The sequence below is a fragment of the Lissotriton vulgaris genome, chromosome 1_1 (assembly GCF_964263255.1).
Source record: "Lissotriton vulgaris chromosome 1_1, aLisVul1.2, whole genome shotgun sequence".
NCBI lineage: Eukaryota > Metazoa > Chordata > Amphibia > Caudata > Salamandridae > Lissotriton > Lissotriton vulgaris.
In genome coordinates, this window is record NC_141685.1 from 1,309,623,186 (window position 1) to 1,309,644,170 (window position 20,985).

Sequence of the window (20,985 nt, forward strand, 5' to 3'; positions counted from 1 at the left end):
TTTCTGGAGCCACCATGTTTCAGAAATTACAGAGACCAGTGCATGATATTGGGTTGAAAATATCCAGGAACTGAAAGAGAAGCACATCAATTATGCTAGCCCTAAAGTTACCAACAGGCAAAGAAACAAGAGAGGATGTGTGTATCTTTATGCTTATCTGAAAACAAACACCTGCAATTCAGCCTCATTCAAAATCTATGTGGTGAAAATGTTCTGAAAAGTGTTGGAACGGCATTGCAGTTCCTACGGTCTTCTGTCAAAGGGACAACAAACACAAAACAACACGCCTGACTAATTGAACTGGTCTTAATCCAGATTACAAGGACCAAAACACATAAATGAACCCTTCTTCAAGTATAGGTTGGATGACACCACGAGTTAATGCACAGGTAAACATGTATTCACGGATACGTTCTTTTGAAACTAAAGCAGGAAAACAATTTATTAAGAACTAGTTTTGCATAATTCTACGTAGAAAGAGTGCAACCCCTGATCCTGGACATCTTGCGATTTGTTTTCTCAGGAGGCTCCCAAATCTTCATAAAAGACTCCTGGTGAAACCATTGTCCTCAGACACGATGAACTTCCACACAAAGTAAACCCTGTGAAAGAGAAGAGCGCTTTGAGCAGAGGTGTAGTGAAACCAGTCCAATCTTGCGCATTTAGCATGATGCACAACATTTCTCCAAGGCAGTGACGAGGGTGCAATTGCTGTAACCAATGGTTTCCTTGATACAATACAAACTTCTGATCCAAGTTAATAGCCACCTTGTACCGGTGAAACCAGGCAGAATTATTTGGCAGTGCACAGGACTTATGACCTTCAGGCAATATTGTCCGTTTGAGGGACATTTGGTGCAGAGAATTCAGGGATATACAGTAGTAACTCCTCGTTATGCTCACAGTACATTCTTGTGCGCTCCAGTCGTAACAATGTATTTTCCTATGGCAGTGCCTATTCAGAGTCCACAAAATAGAAACCAGCCTCATCCAAAAGCACTGGCTGTGCCACGTGGATGAAGGAGCATAGAAAAGGTAAATGAAAGGCCATCTCCACCACTGTAAAACTTCCTTTTATCAGATAAATAGAACGTTGCCCTGACCTCGGGTGAACTTAAAAGTAAGAAATAATCCCAATCTTGGTGTCGGGAATTATTTTTTTATTGAGAAAAATAAACACCATTCTTGGTGAAAATGGAACACGACCCCCGCGCGCGCCAAGAATCCCCTTTCATGAAATAATGACGATTTAGCCCCTCTACAGTAATCTCAAGGTTTCTCAGCAAGTAAACGTGACTGGCCGAGACCGGATGTGCAGTCTAAAAACACACAATCCGAAACTCCTTTTTTTGAGCTCCCAAAAATGCCTTTACAACTACATAGCAAATCCAGCTCCAGTCCTTTAGATTTACCTGTACTGAAACTCTGTAAATGCAGGACAGGTTGTTGATCCTATATTCCACCATAAAAGGGTCTAAGTAGGTATGGACAGGTGCTTGGAATCGGGATCCATTTTCACCAGGAATAACTTTTCTACTTAAAAGCACAACCCGAAAACGAGTTTGGGGCGTTTCTGCTATATTCATGATCGAGGGTCCCCAGGTTCCAACACTTTGTGTGGCTGCAGGCACAACCGGGAGAAGCTATCCTTTAAAACTCATAAAAATGACATCAGTATTGATGTGAAGAAAAACTGAGATCATCTCGCTGCAGGCATTCTAAAAGGTCCGGGTACGGTTAGGCGAAGCTGTACTTCTTTGTGCAATGTAACATCCGTTCCTCAGTCTCCATTTTGGGACCAGGCACCAGACAGATCAGAGGTGCTGTCTTTGGAACAAGTGGAGCTCCGGTCCATTAAGTAAGAGTGACGAAGAGCTTCGAAAGCCGATATCCGTTTGTGAGGGTTAAAGGTCAGCATGTCCTGCAAATCAGAGAAACAAGTGTCAGATTATTCATCTCTTAGAATTATTTTCTGTAGCAGGTATCATAAAAAAAAGCCTCATACCAGTTTACGACAGAACACGACCATCAATGGGTAACATACTCCCACTTTGAGTCACACGTTTTAATGACACCATGAGAGTGAATCCTGACTAACTCCGAGTGAATTTCGTCTTCCCATCCACCCACTGAGCCATCTATCCTTTTAGCCGTGCTCATTCACTCATCAATCCCTTAATTCAGTCTTTCACCCATCTCTCCTTCCATTCATTCATTTCACACTTCCATCCACCCACCCAGATCCTTTCACTCATTAAACCAACTGTTCACCCTCCATTACAACCTTATTTCCATTCATCCTTTCGACCTTATATCAACCACCCATAATACACCCATCCAGCCTACAATCAGTCCAGACCCACCCTTCCATCAATGTATCTATCCATTAATCAACATATTTAATATATCCACCTTTCCATCCATTCATTCATTCATCCATCCGTCGATCCATCCACTTCTATCAATCCTAGCATTTACCTTCCACCCATCTATTCGCCCAAACGCTCTTTCTTCCAACTTCCTTCTAACCAGTTATCATTTCACTCTCCAATCTATTCACTCAATCCATCCTTTCATCCAAAACCCATCCATCCTTTCTCACAAACCGTCCTTTGAGCATTCGTCCGTCCATTTCTTACTTTCTTCTTTCCCCTTACCCTTAATTTTTTTTACACTTCGTGGATTTCAAACTCTAGTCCTTCCTGGTTTCTTTCTTCCTCCATGATTCTGTTTCACCACTCCTTATATTATTTTATCCTTCACTACCATATCAACTCTTTAAAGGCAACCCATCTTTAGCAGCTAGAGTCGCGAGTTCATGACGACAGAGGCAACCCTTCACATACCTGTTAAGGAAAGCCAAACATCCCAGGCATGGGCGGCGTGTTAAACTTAATTCGATAGGGCCAGTGGGCAGCCTCTCGTAAATAGTTTTGGGATACAGGCAAACCTGCTTGTATCCCAGAACTATAATACTTGCGAGAGATGGGAAAAGTCTCTTGAGAAAAGCAAACTAAACATCGAAGGGCAGCACACGTTTCCTGGGCATCACAGATGCCTATGTTTATATCTATTCTCCCCATCTACTTCGACGGCATGGAACCATCAAGCTTCATTAACAATGGTCAACCATACTGGATTATACATTTTGGAGAGTGAAAACAAATTTTTAGTCCATAACATTTAGAAGTCCAACTACACATACTTGAAATTACCAACACTGCTACCCACTTTTTCTTGTTTAGGTCCCCCTCCCACACACACACACACATATATGCTGGATAGGCTATCTTTGGCCTATGGACTGCTTGCGCCACTTACCATCCACCATTTCGGTGGAAATTCCAACCAATTTATTCTGTCACAATTTTGTCGCGCACGAGGCGGCAAAAGCTCACTAGAGTAATACGGTTATCCATTTTGTGGTTTTGGTTTATCAATGATTTTCCATTTCCTTGCTTCTTCATGGTTTGTTATTTCCCTTTATGTATGTTATTTATTTAATATTGATAACCTATTAAACAACTGGCTAGCGATCAGAATTTCCCAGTTTTATTTATTACATATTCAAACTATTAGCTATTATATTACTACATACCTCACGTATTGCTAGTATATGTATTTTAAAGGTTGAGAATGGTGCATTATAACAAGTGATTCTGTGATAGGATGCATTATGTTTTTTTCAGATTATAAGTCTTTGGCCAAAGTACACGCATCAGCATACAGCATTAGTGATAAACATATGAGCTTCTTACCAGAAGTAACTGAGCACCCGTCTTGTCAATTTCCGGCACAAACTTTTCTACAGGTTGAAATGCTCGTGGCATAAAGGCACATCGTGGTAAATTCACATCTGCTGGCCAATCCTCCTCTGGCGGCAATCCAATCATACTGCAGGGAAGTGGGTGGGGAGAAAGTCATCAAGGTGTCATTGTTTGCTCAGATACACTGCAATTTGTGATGCATTTTTTGGTCAGCAAAACCGTATAAACATAGTTTAAGGATCTGATTTGGGGATACTTAGTAACTTCACTAGAACATGGATGTCGACTGCAATTTTCTTTTGTACTTTTGTAGAGAATTACTAAATGTCAAAAGTGAACGTTCCCCCTACAAAGTCTGCATATTTGTAGCTCCTGATTTATTCGGGGTTGAAATATTTTTGTTATGGAGTGTGTAATGTGTACCGTGTGTAATGTGTACCTATCATTGGGGAATATTAGCTTTGTAAATGACAGAAAGACAGGGACAGAATTTAAACGGCAATTACATAATAATACTAGTATAAACCAGATATACATATAAATAGTTATAAAAAACCTACGTACAGACTTGTCAATGACGTTTATGTGAGTAATTAATGCTAATACTACGGCAGAATTTATTTTTTCTTTGTGAAATATCGTGGTCCCTTCTCACAGAATTTAGCGGTCCCCTGAAAAATGTTGACACCATCAGCATCTCTTTTCTGGAGTTGTATTTAGATTTTCACTGCCAAAAAACTGGCACGTGTCGGGACGCATTTAATGTTGGGCTCGGGAAGATGGAGTGGAGAGAGCATGTGTAAACCACAAAATGTAAAAATTCAGGAATGAAAGCTAACTGATTTCACATTCTTCTATACAAATGAATCTCCAATTACAATACATGAAGTATGGATAATAAATACAGGTAAACATTCCCAATCTAACTCCTGAATGGAATATTATTTACACTGAGGCTAGCAAAAACGATTTGTCTGTGCATACATTGTTAATATAATGCGTGTTCCACTACAAATTCGTTTTTGTGTTTTTTTTTTAATGAATCAGATCAAGACTTCCTATTACGCGGAAAAAAACCTAGTGCAAAATCCAACAATCAAAAAGTTACCCAAAAATAAATAGTCCCAGGGCAGTTTATTCCTGCCGGAAAAATCAAAAGATTTGGGAGTGTTTTCTCACCTGGATGCTGCAGCTTTTTAGGTCGAGCCTGTCAATGCGCTTGCGAGAGTTATTGGGGCTTAACCAGAGCTTAACCATCGGGCGATTTGATGCTGTGCCCGTGAAAAGCAAGCTCAATGCGCAAGCGCATTGACCTAAAAAGCGCGTGCACATCAAAGCCACCAGCCTCCCGCCCACAGGCATCCCCAGCGTGCGCTGTGCCTCAGGCATTTCTCCTCCCCTAATTTATTCACTGCCCACGGATTTCACTTTGACGGCCGCCAGGCCGTCTCTCGCCTCACGCTTATCAATTTAAACAGCAGGATGCGAAGCATCAGAGACAAACATTGCGCGTCTTTTGCCCAAGCAGTGCTTTTCTCCCACTACCACCTCCCGGGGCTTGCCACTCTTAGCCCGTGTGGTACTCTTCCCCGCTACCACCTCCCAAGACACTTAACTCTTGGCTCCTCCTATGACAAGGGAGCAACAGAGACAAACTACAGACTTAAATGCTGCCATACAGACCTTCCCCCACTACCACCTCACAGGGCAAGCCACTCTTAGCCCATGCTGTACTCTTCTCCGCTACCAACTCCCGGTGTGCACCACTCTTGTTGCCTCCCACGATTACACAGCGTTTAAACTTAAAAGCTGACATACTGACCTGCTTGTTTTTTTGTTTATTAGGTCACCACGGAGCTTCAAAGTGAACGCTCTCACCTTCCGGATTGGTGTTGAGCCCTCCTCCACCCTCCGAGCACGAATGCAATGCTTCCCTTAACCCACCCTTTCCACGTGCATAGAGTGAGCAACCATCCATGTCCTTATCTGGAAGTGGGGGAACATTTAGGCCTTTTTCTATGGCATTACTGACCGTCTTGCAACACGTACTAATTAAGCTGGACAGGAAGCTTTGCAATCAAACTTTTTTAGAATAATATTTCTTTTATTTGATATTGATATTGAGCACCCGATATTAGTGCATTTGCAGGCTGTTGTGTCTACTCCTCTGCGATCTTTCAAGTCGTTCCTGGCCCCTCCCTATTACCTCCCCCATTTCATTTTTTCCTGTCTCTTCATTGCTTGCCGGTCCCTCAACCCCTCCTGCCTTAGTGCCTTGCTACGGTTTTCGGACTGCCGATTCTGCTGTGAAACAACTCTGTTTTGCCCTTGCTGTGTTGCTGCTGCAGGAGTTGTTCTAACCCTGAAACAACATTAATTGATGGGGCTATATGCAAGGGTATGGTTGTTGCTTCGGGCTAAATGTGTCTGCGGGCTGGCTCACTGTGATTAAAAACAAATATTCTTTAAAGGGGAAATTATGCCGACTTATTTAAGCATTGGTACACAAATGTGCTTAATGTTTATATTAAAAACATCTTGAACAGGCTCCTTCAGTAATTTCCTGAAGAAGCTCAATCACACAGTTATTCACATACCATTCACGCAACACGAGCAGCATATGACACTTCCCTCTGAACTCCTCATTATGCAAATAATAAAGTTCCAATATGAACTTTGCACTTAGTAAGGCGATTGTTGAAGACATGGCGCTTACGCACAGTGCTTGAAATGATACTCCACGTAGAGGCACATCTAATACTCCCCTGCACATACATATAGACTATCATTAATTTTTTGGGGCTGTAGGGAGATTCAGAATAGGCACAACTTCTCTAGGCCATCTGTCCGTACGCTGTCTCATATTACGCATGCAGGAACATGATCTAGGAATTGTTTTCATAGAAAGCATTGGCAAAGAAATAGGTTTCGTCAATGCAAAATCTATTCGCTTGTCAATGTTTTTTTATACTGTGCACAGCAGTTAAGCTTCTGAACAACATGTTAAAAATAAAAAAAACATTAGCAATTCAATAGGGCTTGCATTACTGAAACTTTGAGCCTTTGGTGTAGCAAATAATAATGCAAGGCCAATAGCTCAAACTTCCAGTAATGCGAGACCTATTGCATTGCAAATGCTTGTTTGCATAACTCACCGTATTGCGTCAATTTCCCTTAAACAGGATAATTATTCAGGAGAGGGACGTAATGAAGCTGAGCAAAAAATGTCAACAGGTCTATATCAGCTGCCTCGCTGTCGCTTCAAGGGTGCCTGAGAAGCCGTGTTTGCAGAGCCGTGAGTAATGTGAACACTCTCCCGTTCTGTGGCCTGAAGGTGTGGGCGTGTGCCTTGGAGAGGGGCTGAGGTGGAGTACATAGAGCCTTCTTTCGTTTAAGTCAAATAAACAGCTATTTATATGCATATAAATACATATTTCAATTTCTTGGAATGGTTTGCCAAATATCTATCTCTATAAGTATTTAATCACGCCATGTCATCGTTGAGTCTTGGCTCACCCGATAAACTAATCAAGGTGATTATGGCATTTATATATGAAAGCTATCTTGCAGGGGGAAATATTGAAGAGAGTTACTACTTTGATCCAATCAAATTATTTTTGAATGCCCATTCTGTTCCCTGGAGAATGCCTCGCGGCCTAACAGTTCTTTCTCCTCCCACCTTCATGCGCTGTTATCCTACTAGGAGGGCAGCTAAAAACACATCGTAAAATAAGTAAAAATAAATAAATAAAAATAAAAAGATTAAAAGGAAATCTTCAGGTGCTTGTAGCACTCGGTTTGCAGCTTCTGATGTTGTACATGATGTACTCAGTACTGCTATCCAGAGTTTAGTTTGGAGTATTACAAGTTGTTTCTCTTCAGAGTCCAAGTTTTGTGTGTGACGTATTACTCATGACGAGAAACCAATACAGCACAAGGACTTAGCCTCCACCTCAAGAGGCTATGGTGTTTTCCTCCCTCATATCTGTGACCTGGCGATGTGCTCCGAAACCGATCTGCTGCACCTCAAATAAAGTCTACATTAAGCGGACAGCCAAATCCTGTGGTGGGGGCGTGATTCCGGACAACGTGTGCTGCATGTGGCCAGAAACTGATGAACACAAGCTACAAAATGGCGTCTGCCCAAAAATGAGCAACTGAAGAAACATATGGTTAGGTGGCATAGCTTTTCATCATAATCTGTTTCCATCAACTAAAAAGGCCCCACATAAGAGGCCAGAATGCTGCTCACCAGCGGTCTAAAATCAAAATGGCAGCCACCATACCCAATGAGTAAAACCCTAGGATTATTTCTGTAATCCCTCAAAACTTGACAATGCCTGATTCAATGTTACCTGCGTTAGGCTTGGCTCTCTGAATTCTTTTTTTTTTTTAGTACTTCTAAATCTCTCCACCATCCCATCCTTTTAGCAAGAACTGTGATATCGGTGGCAGCAGATAGACACCATGATACACCGGAACAATGCAGGAGCTTTTATTTACTTAACTTTACAGCGATAAGGGTCTACACAAATACAAATATCACTTGTAAATAAGAGCTTCTATGACACAGTTCTCTAACTTGCAACACACTAAATCTACGCTAACTCTTCACAGAGAAGAGTGAGAGATACCTGCCTGTTCTCATTTTCTCCAAAGCAGGGTCGATAGGCACATACACCCTTGGCAATAAGGAAATCTATCTGGGTGTGCTTCACCTTTATGAGACTCACAACAACAACTTGCATATAGTCAAATATGTCGGATACCAAACCATAACCGTGTGCGGATAACAATTCTCTTGGAGCTTACTAATTTGACACTGGTGTCTTGACTGTTGTAATGAGTCTGAGAACCAAGGGTAGTGAGGCACCATGCAGGCCAATAGGATCATAGTCATGTTGGATGCTCTGAATTTCTCCAGAACTGTTGGAATCAAGAGCATGAGGCGGATTGCATAAGCAAATATCCTATAACAGCTTATCAACAGGGCATTTCCCAGGCACTAAGGTTGGTAATGGCTTGATCTGGATGAAAGGCATTTCAAGAAGATATGAAAAGATGTATTTGTTGTATACCCCAGAGATGAAAGATTGTGTCTTTGTTACGAGTACAGTATTGTCTGCTCATCTAAATATGTATTTCTACTCCTTAGATATGTTCTGCTGGTTTCCAGATATTTTTATGTGTATGACACAGTTCCTCCCTGTTTGTTGAGGCAAAACATTCCTGTTGTATTGTCAGTTAGTATCTGGATTATCGTGTTTTGCATTGGGCTCTACACCGCTTTCAATGCTGGGACATAGTTTTCAGTTCATATAGTTGATGTGCATGGTTGTCATTTGTGCGAATAACCAACCCCTTATGAGGGAACTCCATGTGCTCACAATCCTAGGAGTGAGGCATTGGTTATAATGGCTTTAGGAAGGGATGCTCCTAATGATCTCCCTTTTAACATGTCTGCATCCAACATCTAATTTCCCTGCTTGCCCCACTAGATCTTCAAACTTTCCTGCAGCTTGTGTCCACTGGTTGTTGGAACCGTCCCTGAACCGGCCTCATGTGTATTCTTGTGTTTGGAAATGAGGCGAACGTAAGGTGCCATCACCCCCAATTTCATTCTTTCCACTGTGTCCGAGATCATCAATGAAGCCTACAACAGAAGCAGAATGCTGTTCAAGACAATCAAGCACTGCTTGAGCCATATGCTGGTCCTATATTTTTCTTACTCCAGAGAAAATTGCTATCCACGTCTTCTTTCAGTCTTTCCCTCACAGTCCGTCTCTCTCTCAGTCAGACTCTCTCTCTCTCTGTCAGTCAGTCAGTCTCTCTCTCTCAGTCTCTCTCTCGCTCTGTCAGTCAGTCAGTCTCTCGCTCTGTCAGTCAGTCAGTCAGTCTCTCTGTCAGTCAGTCAGTCTCTCTGTCAGTCAGTCAGTCTCTCTGTCAGTCAGTCAGTCAGTCTCTCAGTCAGTCAGTCAGTCAGTCAGTCAGTCAGTCAGTCAGTCAGTCTCTCAGTCAGTCAGTCAGTCAGTCTCTCTGTCAGTCAGTCAGTCAGTCAGTCTCTCTGTCAGTCAGTCAGTCTCTCTGTCAGTCAGTCAGTCTCTCTGTCAGTCAGTCAGTCTCTCTGTCAGTCAGTCAGTCTCTCTGTCAGTCAGTCAGTCTCTCTGTCAGTCAGTCAGTCTCTCTGTCAGTCAGTCAGTCTCTCTGTCAGTCAGTCAGTCAGTCTCTCTGTCAGTCAGTCAGTCAGTCTCTCTGTCAGTCAGTCTCGCTCTCTGTCAGACAGTCGCTCTCTGTCAGACAGTCGCTCTCTCTCCGTCAGTCGCTCTCTCTCCGTCAGTCTCTCTCTCTCCGTCAGTCTCTCTCTCTCCGTCAGTCTCTCTCTCTCCGTCAGTCTCTCTCTCTCCGTCAGTCTCTCTCTCTCCGTCAGTCTCTCTCTCTCCGTCAGTCTCTCTCTCTCTCCGTCAGTCTCTCTCTCTCACCGTCAGTCTCTCTCTCTCTCTCACCGTCAGTCTCTCTCTCCGTCAGTCTCTCTCTCTCACCGTCAGTCTCTCTCTCTCACCGTCAGTCTCTCTCTCTCACCGTCAGTCTCTCTCTCTCTCCGTCAGTCTCTCTCTCTCTCCGTCAGTCTCTCTCTCTCCGTCAGTCTCTCTCTCTCTCCGTCAGTCTCTCTCTCTCTCCGTCAGTCTCTCTCTCTCTCCGTCAGTCTCTCTCTCTCACCGTCAGTCTCTCTCTCTCACCGTCAGTCTCTCTCTCTCACCGTCAGTCTCTCTCTCTCACCGTCAGTCTCTCTCTCTCACCGTCAGTCTCTCTCTCTCACCGTCAGTCTCTCTCTCTCACCGTCAGTCTCTCTCTCCCACCGTCAGTCTCTCTCTCTCTCACCGTCAGTCTCTCTCTCTCTCACCGTCAGTCTCTCTCTCTCACCGTCAGTCTCTCTCTCTCTCACCGTCAGTCTCTCTCTCTCTCTCACCGTCAGTCTCTCTCTCCGTCAGTCTCTCTCTCTCACCGTCAGTCTCTCTCTCTCACCGTCAGTCTCTCTCTCTCACCGTCAGTCTCTCTCTCTCACCGTCAGTCTCTCTCTCTCACCGTCAGTCTCTCTCTCTCTCCATCAGTCTCTCTCTCTCTCCATCAGTCTCTCTCTCTCACGTCAGTCTCTCTCTCTCACCGTCAGTAAAAAGCCAAGCGCCCTGACATTACTAGATCTTTCAGCGGCGTTTGATACTGTCAGCCATGCACTGCTCCTGGGTAGATTGGCTAGGTTCGGGATAGGAGAGCAAGCCCTCAAATGGTTAACAGCCTTCTTATCAGGGAGGACGCAGAGGATCCAGCTAGCAGATCAGGTCTCCGATGTGGGTACCTTAGCCTGTGGATTCCCGCAGGGTTCTGCGCTCTCTCCACTCTTATTTAATCTTTATCTACAGCCATTGATAGAGTCCCTGGCAAACATGAACTGTAAAGTTTTTAACTATGCCGATGATACTCAGCTGCTGCTGAGTATCGACAACACACCATCGGCTCAGTCCAAGGCCCAAGACATATTACGTTTTACAGTAAACTGGATGTCGTCCAATTTATTGAAAATCAATCCAGATAAAACGGAAGTTCTCGTAGTTTCAACCTCCACCTCCCCCTGGAATGATTTGTTTTGGCCACAAGAACTTGGACCTACTCCAAAACCGTGCCCTAGTGTTAAGAGCCTCGGTATGAAAATCGATCAGGAACTCTCGATGGCTAACCAAGTATCCGCTGTAGTTGGTTCTTGTACCAATTTGATCAGGCAACTGCGTAAGCTCGTCCCCCTACTCTCAAGGAATATGCTTCGAACCATTGTCTCAGCCACAATAGTGTCTAGTATTGACTACGGCAATGCGTTAAACCTTGGCCTCCCAAAAAATTCCATCAACCGTCTTCAGGTCATTCTGAATGACGCAGCGCGTTTGATATTCGGAGTGCCGAGGCGGACTCATGCCTCCCCTTTGCTGTATAGGCTACATTGGCTGCCTATAGTACAAAGAGTCGAATTCAAGAGTATGTGCATCTGCCACAAAGCAATCCACGGACAGGCGCCAGCCTATATAAAAGATAGGCTTGAAATATATGAACCTAAGCGCGCCCTGCGATCGTCCGGATCTTTTTTGCTATCCTGCCCACGCTTTAAGCTGGCAACAAAAGGAGGCAGATCCTTTTCAGTTCAGGCTCCTATCATCTGGAATAAGCTACCGGAGGCGCTTCGCAGAGAATCCAACTTTCTCCACTTTAGGAAGTCCTTGAGGACTTCACTCTTCAAAGACGCATTTACATTTCAGTAGTCGGTTACTAGCTTCAGACACTTCTATACTCTCATCTTGTTTCTTGTTGCTGTACTTGGTCAGTAGCGCTTTGAGACCTGTCGGTGAGTTGGCGCGATACAAAACCCAGTTACAAATTACAAATTACAAATTACAGTCTCTCTCTCACCGTCAGTGTCTCTCTCTCACCGTCAGTCTCTCTCTCTCACCGTCAGTCTCTCTCTCTCACCGTCAGTTTCTCTCTCTCTCTCACCGTCAGTCTCTCTCTCTCTCTCACCGTCAGTCTCTCTCTCTCTCACCGTCAGTCTCTCTCTCTCTCACCGTCAGTCTCTCTCTCTCACCGTCAGTCTCTCTCTCTCACCGTCAGTCTCTCTCTCCGTCAGTCTCTCTCTCCGTCAGTCTCTCTCTCCGTCAGTCTCTCTCTCCGTCAGTCTCTCTCTCAGTCAGTCTCTTTATCTCTCTGTGTCAGTCTCTCTCTCTGTGTCAGTCTCTCAGTCAGTCTCTCTCGGTCAGTCAGTCTCGCTAACTGTCAGTCAGTCAGTCAGTCTCTCTCTCTCTCTCTCTGTCAGTCAATCAGTTTCTCTTTCCGTCAGTCAGTTTCTCTCTATCTCCGTCAGTCAGTTTCTCTCTCTCTGTCAGTCAGTCACTCAGTCTGTGTCTTTTAATAAAATGTTGTCTCTCTCTCAGTCAGTTTCTCTCTTTCTGTTAGTCATTCAGTCTCTCTCCTTGTCAGCCAGTCTCTCTCTCTGTCAGAGTTTTCGGCTCCGAAGATTTTTTCAGTTCCAAATGTTTGTCCATGGTATGTTTCAACGTTGAGAGTTTCGGCATTGCGGCTGTCTTTGGTGTCGACGAAGAAGGGCGTGACACATCTTTGGTCTTGTGCTTCGGTGCCGAAGGTGACTTTTCGGCACCGGAATGGGGCTGGCTCGAACCTGAGCCGGAAGGCTTGTCTTTATGTTTCGTAGCCGGGCCCGAGGGCGGGGCGTCAGACATTTTGCTGGTGTCGACCCGAGGACCAGGGTGTTACTGGAGCCTTAGGTTTGGGTTAGGGGTTTCGGTACTCACGGACCGCTGAGCCAAGGGGATTGTCTCCTCTTCGACGTCGGAGACGGAGATGCCTTCTTCATTACTTTTTTTGCTCCGGCAGGACATTGGGATCTGCTCCGAAGATGTCTGGAATCGAGCTACTTCTGCAACACATTTCGTGACGTCAAGCCCGATGGTCACGGAGGGTTTTCTTCGACCTGAACGATGCACAGGCCTTGCAGTTTTTGTCTTCGTACTCCGGGGAGAGGCAGACATTACAAACCTTGTGCAAATCAGTGTGTGGGAACCTAGCACCCTACCCGGGGCATTTTTTGAAAGGAGTCCTTTCCATTGACTGCAGGTGTGGTCAGTGCGGATAGGCCCAACAGCCTGCGTCAAAGATCGAGGAGTTTGTTTTTAAAGATGTGAGTCGAAAGGGAAACGCGATCAAGACAATACCGTAGAGTGGGGAGGGATTGCACGTCGAAGGGGGGGTTTAAAACCGACACCAACCCAGAGCGCAGCAAATTGCATCAGAACCCGATGGCGGGAAAAAAAACAATCTAGAGATGGAGTTGATGTCCATGCGCACTATCGTCCTAAGGAGGAGTCACCTACCTCGTGACTACAAAGACTTCTTCCAAGACAAAAACAAAGTGCAAACATCCGAGCCCACCAGATGGCGATCTATGCACAAATATACAATCTACAGCTCATATGCCTCGAACAACTTCTTCCCAAATGAGTCCAGCCTCTTTGATTTCCTATCCGGGGGAACAGTAGCGAAAGCGCCTTGGGAGGGGGAGGCTTGGACCACCAAGCTCTCAGGGGTATGGTGCTGGGACAATAGCAACGGGCAGTCGTCCTTTTCACAGGAGCCCCTGTATGGGGTTTGGACCAGGTACCTAAACGGACATCAGTGAGGGCGTCATTGAATGGGAGTAAGGGTTCCGACATGGAGAATCCTGGTTGCAGCACCTCCGTCAAGAGATTAGACTTTAATGCTAAAGTGGGCAATTGAAGGTCATGGACCTCAGCTGCCTTAAGAACCACCATTGCATAGGGTGCTCCCTCCTCTGTTGCTACAGTAGGGGGAGAAAGCAGGGCAGCATCTGGACAAGTATCCAGGCTGCTGGCCTCACCCGGGTCCTCATACCAGTCCACATGCTGCTCATCATAGCGCTGGTATTCTAAAGGGTCCAGCAACCCCTCCCAGTTTCCCTGCAGGGCTCCCATCAGCGTTGGGAGTTGGCATCGAGCAATGCCCCTATAGCTCCTTGACAACTCGGCGATGACAATAGTGGCATCCGATTTTGGGATGGCCGAGATAGCTCAACCACCGACGGTCCGAATCCAGAGATGGATAGGTGGGGCCCCATCAGAGCCTCCGGAGTGGAACCAGAAGGGGCCCCCCTGACCATGCGGGCCAGCAGGTAAGTTGTCGGTCCACCCAAAAATGCTCTGATCTGGGAGGCAGGGCTCCCATCAGCATTGGAGTCAGCATTGGGCATTGCCCCTAAAGCTCCTTGTCAACTTGCCGATGACAATAGTGGTACAGGGAGCATCTGATTCTGGGAAGGCCGAGATAGCTCAACCGCCGACGGTCCGAATCCAGAGATGGATCAGTGTGACCCCATTGGAGCCTCCGGAGTGAAACCAGAAGGGGTCCGCCTGACCCTGCGGGGCCAGCAGGTGCTTTGTCGGACCACCCAAAAATGAGGTGCATGGCCTAATAGAACGCTCTTAAGAGGGCGGGGGCCGCACCAACCTTCCAAAACTCCGGAAGGCACAGAGTCAGCCCAGGTGCCCATTCTGGAGAACAAAGCCTAGAGCACCAAGGCTCCCTCGTCTCCTCAGCGGACAGAAAAGGAGTAGTAGGAGAAAGCTTCACTTCTTACTCTTCTTCCTATGCTTCTTACCTGAATGTCCCAATGACTTTGAGAGGGACGAAGATGACTCCGGGCTCCGGAAATGATCCCGGGACCTTCCCCCTTGACCGGAATCTCGACTTCCATGGAGTCATATGTCGGGAAGCTAGCAGCTTCAGGGACAACTCCCTCAAAGTCTTCAGAGCCATGTCCTGGCAATTGGAGCACACCTTGGTGTCATGGTTGCACTCTAAACATCAAAGCACACAAGGTGTGTGTCCATCACAGACATCAGCCTGCGACAGGCGCCACAGGGCTTAAAACCCAACTTGCGCAAACACATCTCGGCAAACCAGGAGGTAAACCTAAAAAAAAGTCAACAAAATGTCAAAAAAAAGACCTGTCAAAAAGTGAAAGGGGGTGGCTATTCTCCGGATCAGCGCTGGCTGGCATGGAAAGAAAAGAACTGATGTTGCGATCAACGCCACCTATGGGCACACAGGGGTAAATGCATTTTTAATTACATGGTCCGCAATCTTTGCCTACTCCTTTTCTCTGATCCCTCTCCTCCCAAATGTCCTCATGAAGATGAAACCGAACCCATCCAGATAATACTCATAGCCCCAACCTAGCGCACCAGCATTGGTTCACTGAAATTCTCATCCTCTCACAGGAGCATCACATTCAACTCAAGTCGATCCCATCTCTACTCATGATGAGCCAGGGACAAGTACTGCACCCAGACCCCAAGTCTCTTCTGTTATCAACCTGGCTCCTGATTTCAACGAATTTGGACATCTGAACATTCCATCGGATTGCCGGGACATACTAGCAGAGCAAGGGTCGACAGCACTAACAAGACATATCGTCTAAAGTATTAAAGGATTTGCATACGGTGCCACAGAGCTAATGTACATCCCATCTCCTCTTCACCGGAAGAGATGCTACCTTACCTTCTACACCTTGCTCGACAAGGCAGTCGCCTCAGACGCACACAATGGCAAAGAGGTCGCCCAGCCACAGGGACTGTAAAACCTGACCCGGCCACAATCTCATTGGAGCGCCAAGCGGTTCTGGCGTCACTCGCCAGAGACCAGCCGAATAAGGACAATGCATGATCCCACTGGACATAGCATCTGTTGTTAAATGAGGAGCTGGCCTGGCGGGCGGTGGGGTTGGGGGAAACTAGGGCCACAATATGCACCCTCTACTCCCATTGGCTGGGAACCTGTGGACTTGTTCTACCTCAGACTTAACCTTGTTAGTTCTAGGTTTTCGCATTTAGTTCGTTTTGTTTCTGTGGGGGAGTGAGGAAAAAGAAATTTTACATGGCCAATGTGTCCCCTGCGTGTACCCCACGTTTAGTGTAGGTGCGTGTCACCCATGCATTTTCCCTCTATGGCCTGCAATAATAATGCCTCTGCATTTACGTCCCACATTAGAATGTCAGTTACCAAGTCTTTTATGAAAGAAACGTTAATTCTGCATTGAGGCCCATGCTCCCATGTGTTTGCATTGTGCACTTTTAAAAATCGAGATGAACCCATTTTGTGGCTCAGCCTGAGCCAGTCTCCGAATTAAGGTTTTCATGCCTCCAGACACTCTGAAAGCTGCAGCTACGTATCCCTGACCTCGCATACTTTTGTCTAAGCCGAGAGGGGCCCAGCCCGGGGTGCCAAGACAGTATTTTGCACAACAGTTATCTGCTTGCTCTACAGAATCACATTCCTGCCTGGTGAAGAAGGTAAACAGAACCCGTCTGCAGAGATAGGGCCTAGCCTTTCTGTCTCCGTTTAAGCGATTTGCAGAGCTCGCATCCATAGAAAGCCCAAAGCCCCCACGCAATGAACGAAGAAATATATGCCCACACTGGCTCTAGGTGATGAGCGACCTTTGCTTCAGATAATACATCCCCGGACCGAAGATATCAGATAATACCAGACGTGCAGGTCGTCCTGACACTGAAGGCCTCTCTACTGGACCGAAAGTCAGCTGCCCCCCAGTTACACGTTAGTTGCACGTCATGACCAAGTTGCGCACACGAGTAGGGCAAAGGTTCCAGCTGGCCATGCAACCCCCTCCATGTATCCACCCACCTATGACTCCTCAAGTGAATGCCCACATGTACGCCCTCATGCTCTTATCTCTTTCTTTCTCTTGCTCTGCCTGGAGCGCTCCTCCTTCTCTATGCAATTTAATGTATAAATATTGTACTCTGTGAATAAAGTTCAGAAGACCCTTCCTGAACCTTAGTGGTGATGGAACCCGATTCTCCCTTAACTCGAGTTATTGAAATAAAGCCCTTTTGAATCGGACACCACGGACTCTGCCTCTCATTATATGCATGACCCTTTGTTTAGGTATAGAAATTATGACAGGGTAATATTTTATTTACCACATAAATCTGGCGCCCGAATAGGGACAAATCCCCTTCCCCACGCGCCGGAGATGTAGGTCCAGCCCTTGCCCCTTTCTACAGCCGTGACGGACTTCAAAGTGTACACGCCAGCGGGACTTCCTGCTTACTCCCTCAGGCCCACGGAGGAGACGGACTGCGACCAGGCATCCACACGAGGCGGTGAGGATCGCGGATCATCCCAACCAGAGCCCAACCCGTGAGAGAGCAAGGTCCGAGGTTTCCGAAGGTTCACCTGTTCCGCGGCGCATGCGCAGTATCAAGTTCGCGCAGTATCAAGTTTCCGAGACCTTCAAGTTCTGCTTCCCGGTGAGTACCACTATTGGGAACGCATAAAGTTCAAGACGGGTTCATTTATTTGAACGCGGTAAAGACGTGTCCGTTCACACGAACACTGTAAAGACGGGTCCATTTCGGTGGGCACGGTCAAGACGTGTCTCTTTACGAGACCGGTATGGTTGTGCTGTATTCCAGTGCATAAAGTTAACTGTTTTCAAGTACATAGAGTTAAACTGTATCTGTTTTAGTGTTAATGATTGTTTCAGTCAGACTATTTTTGTGTGTATTGTGTTTTCCTGCTTTCCCCCTGCTTTTTGTGTTGGTTTCAACATGCCACTGTTTTCAAAGTTACGTCAGATAGGGACCAGGAAAGGAATATTAGAAGAGTCAGTTAACATCCCGCCTAGAGACACACCTGGTCATTATATGTATAATAAGCACGGGCTAGATGCCATATTGTTTTTAGACTTATGGGTAGATTACACAAAGGATTTAGAGGAAAAGTACAGATGGCCTGCTTCGGGAACATGGGATTCTGAATGCATTATGAGAGTAGAGGAAGCGCTATGGAAAAGGAAATCAAGACCCTCACAGAAAGATGCCATTGAGTTATGGCGCAAAGAATCACATAGGAGAGCAGAGAAAGAATTCCACCAAGCAGAGAGAAGTAAACAAGCAGCGGAAAAAGCCAAAGAAAAAGAACTGCGGGAGGAGGGGGAACGGGTCAAGGCAGAACAGGCTGATAGAGAAAGAAATGCCGTCGTTGCTGGTATTTATCCCGTCCTCTCAGAAGAACTAGCAAGAGTGACCCCCTCAGAAACACCCGGTAGGTCGCGAACGCCACCACCTGTACCCTATAGAGTACGTAGAAAAAAGCCGACAGCCTCGGAGGCTTTTATTTCCTCCTATCTAGAAGAGACCCCACCAGGCTACGTAAACGCAGATTTCCCTCCGCCCCCAACAGTGGATCAGCTCCAGCAGCTCGTGAAAGACGACGTAGGACAAGGGGCCGTAGGGGGAGGGGGGCCAAAGCCTACTGTAGATGTAGAAATCTCTCACTGTAAATACGAGCCAGAACCAGGAAAGGGCTCAATGCTCGTGATTTCACTAAGACAGGCCGTAGACTATTTGGACACACTACCGGACATGAAAGAGCACCTAGATAATATATATTGTTTCATTAGGACGGGGGAGGGACCCGAGAGTATAGCACAAGCCATGGAACACAGAAAGGTGGGGGTTAAGAACTATATTCTCCGCTTTATGATTAACTGCCTGATCAGGGAACAAGACGAAGGAGACGGGGATGTAAAGCCAGGTCTGATAGAATGGAGTGATAACATAGATGCCGGTCGGCATGATAAACAGGGACAGACAGATAGCATGTACAAGAAAATACGAAAGGAAATATTAGCAATACACAGAGTAGAGTCTGACGAGAAGAGTGGGTCATCAACGGAAGAGTTAGAGTTAGAAAACGAGGCGAAGGACAAGATGAATTCAAGGCACGACAGTTCGACAGGCCCAAGTGCCTCAATTACCGTAAACAGGGACAGGCTATAAAAGAAAGATATTCACTTGAGAATCTATTCCAAGCTACTGAAAAAGCCCTGAAACGACGGATAGAGAGCGAGCGATTTCACACCCCACACGAAATGGAGTTGGCCCGGTCAGCCACCCAGTGGGTGTCCAATTCCAATATATATAGCAATGATATAGTGGCTCAGACATTCTTGAGCCTTCCACCGAACGAACAGGGTTTGGCCGGTATTTACATGGTTCAACATTTAATAACGTTGTATCAGCATCAATATTCTGATCCCGGTCCATTGTATAAATTACTGGACGATATACTTCTAGAAAGATGAACAGGCCTGGGTACTGATTTAATTAACGTCATCCTGGATCAACGGCATAAGTACCTGAATTCTCTGACCACATGCATGCTTCCCGCCCCACACCACGACAGAAAGCACCTATACATAGACAGACAGAACCCCCTACGAGAGGTACATCCCGTCAAAAATGCAATCGGTGAGCTTCAACGAGTGTATGTTTACACTCCCTTGACGAAATTAGAAATACTACAAATGAAAAAGATGTTGCCCTGCCATGATAAAGACCCGGGGGGGTTTCCCCGAGAATTAAAAGATATTCTCCGCATCGGAGATTACACGTACGCTGACATTCTGAAACTATTGAAAGTACTGTTGCCTGCAGGCATTTATGAAAAGCTTAAGGAAAAAGATTGGGAGGTGGGAGAGAAAAAGTTAAGTTGGACAGAATTGGAAACAGAGGATAAAGCCAGGCTTCCGGGGGTTGGTCTTGGGGACAAAGCTAGAGAACTACCTGAACTCCTAATACAGGTTTTGCCGAGACTATTGACTACTAAAAAGGAAGATTGGGATGCTATTTCAGCCTGTAAACAGAAACCAGACGAGGACACGAGTGATTTCTATTCTAGATTCGAGAAATGCTTTGCTATTAATAGTGGTCTTAAGCCCAGTAGTGAATCATATCCTCATCTTTTCGTGAGCAAATTAGTAGAGAATTCCTTATCCCAGATCAAGAATAGAGTACTGAAGGTTGAGAGTACTTGGCAAGCAAACAGCCCTTCACAGATGTTGCAAATGCTACAATATCATCAGAACAGGATTAGAGAAGAGCAGGATCAGGAAAAGAGACGCATGAAAGAGACAAAAATGAAGGTGCTGGTTGCCCAAACAGTACCGGCAAACACGAACAAAAATGGTACGACACTTGTCAAGGGGAACTATAATTATTGCAAACAACCAGGTCACTTTGTAAAAGATTGTGCTGTCCTGAAACACAATATACCACAAAATACCACTTGTGGGACACCCCCGCGCCGCACGGCCACCAGCTGCTGCGTGTGCCCCTTGCCTGCCCTCTGCCTCGCTGCTGCCTCGTTTGCCGGTTGCCGGCTGCCTCCGCTGCGGTTGTTTTTGCCCTTGTTTTGTCGATAATTTGTGCCTGTTTTGTTTTATTTCATTTTGCCCTTGTTTTATCGATTATTTGTGCCTGTTTTGTTTTATTTCATTTTCCCCGTGTTTTGGTTTTCCTTCCTTGTTGTCCGCCTACCTCGCCGCCCTCCGCCCTCCCTTCCCGCCACCGCCGCTTTTCCCCGCCCCTTTTTCTATTCTGTACCCTCCCCGCTCCCGCCTCCCAGCTGCTCCGCCCACCCGCGCACTTCGCCTTAAATGGCGACCGTGCGAACGCGCAGCGGGCGTGCCGATTGTGCGCCGAAGGTGCGCCAAAGGTAAGCCCGTCTACGCCCGTCCGCGCCTGGACCGCGCCCAGTGCCAGGACCCCTGGCCCACGAG

General features: G+C 46.1%; 1 protein-coding gene across 1 annotated transcript in view; it reads right to left on the minus strand.

Moving 5' to 3' along the window:
- Window positions 1–415: 415 nt before the first annotated feature.
- Window positions 416–20,985, minus strand: part of CDK4 (cyclin dependent kinase 4) — a 270,619-nt gene continuing 250,049 nt past the window's right edge. The window contains exons 7-8 of the mRNA XM_086965649.1: window positions 3,759–3,894; window positions 416–1,921 (exon numbers count right to left, since the gene is read on the minus strand). Of these exons, the coding sequence (XP_086821775.1) occupies window positions 1,781–1,921; window positions 3,759–3,894 (277 nt within the window). The 3' untranslated portion in view covers window positions 416–1,780. The remainder of the gene's footprint in view (window positions 1,922–3,758; window positions 3,895–20,985) is intronic.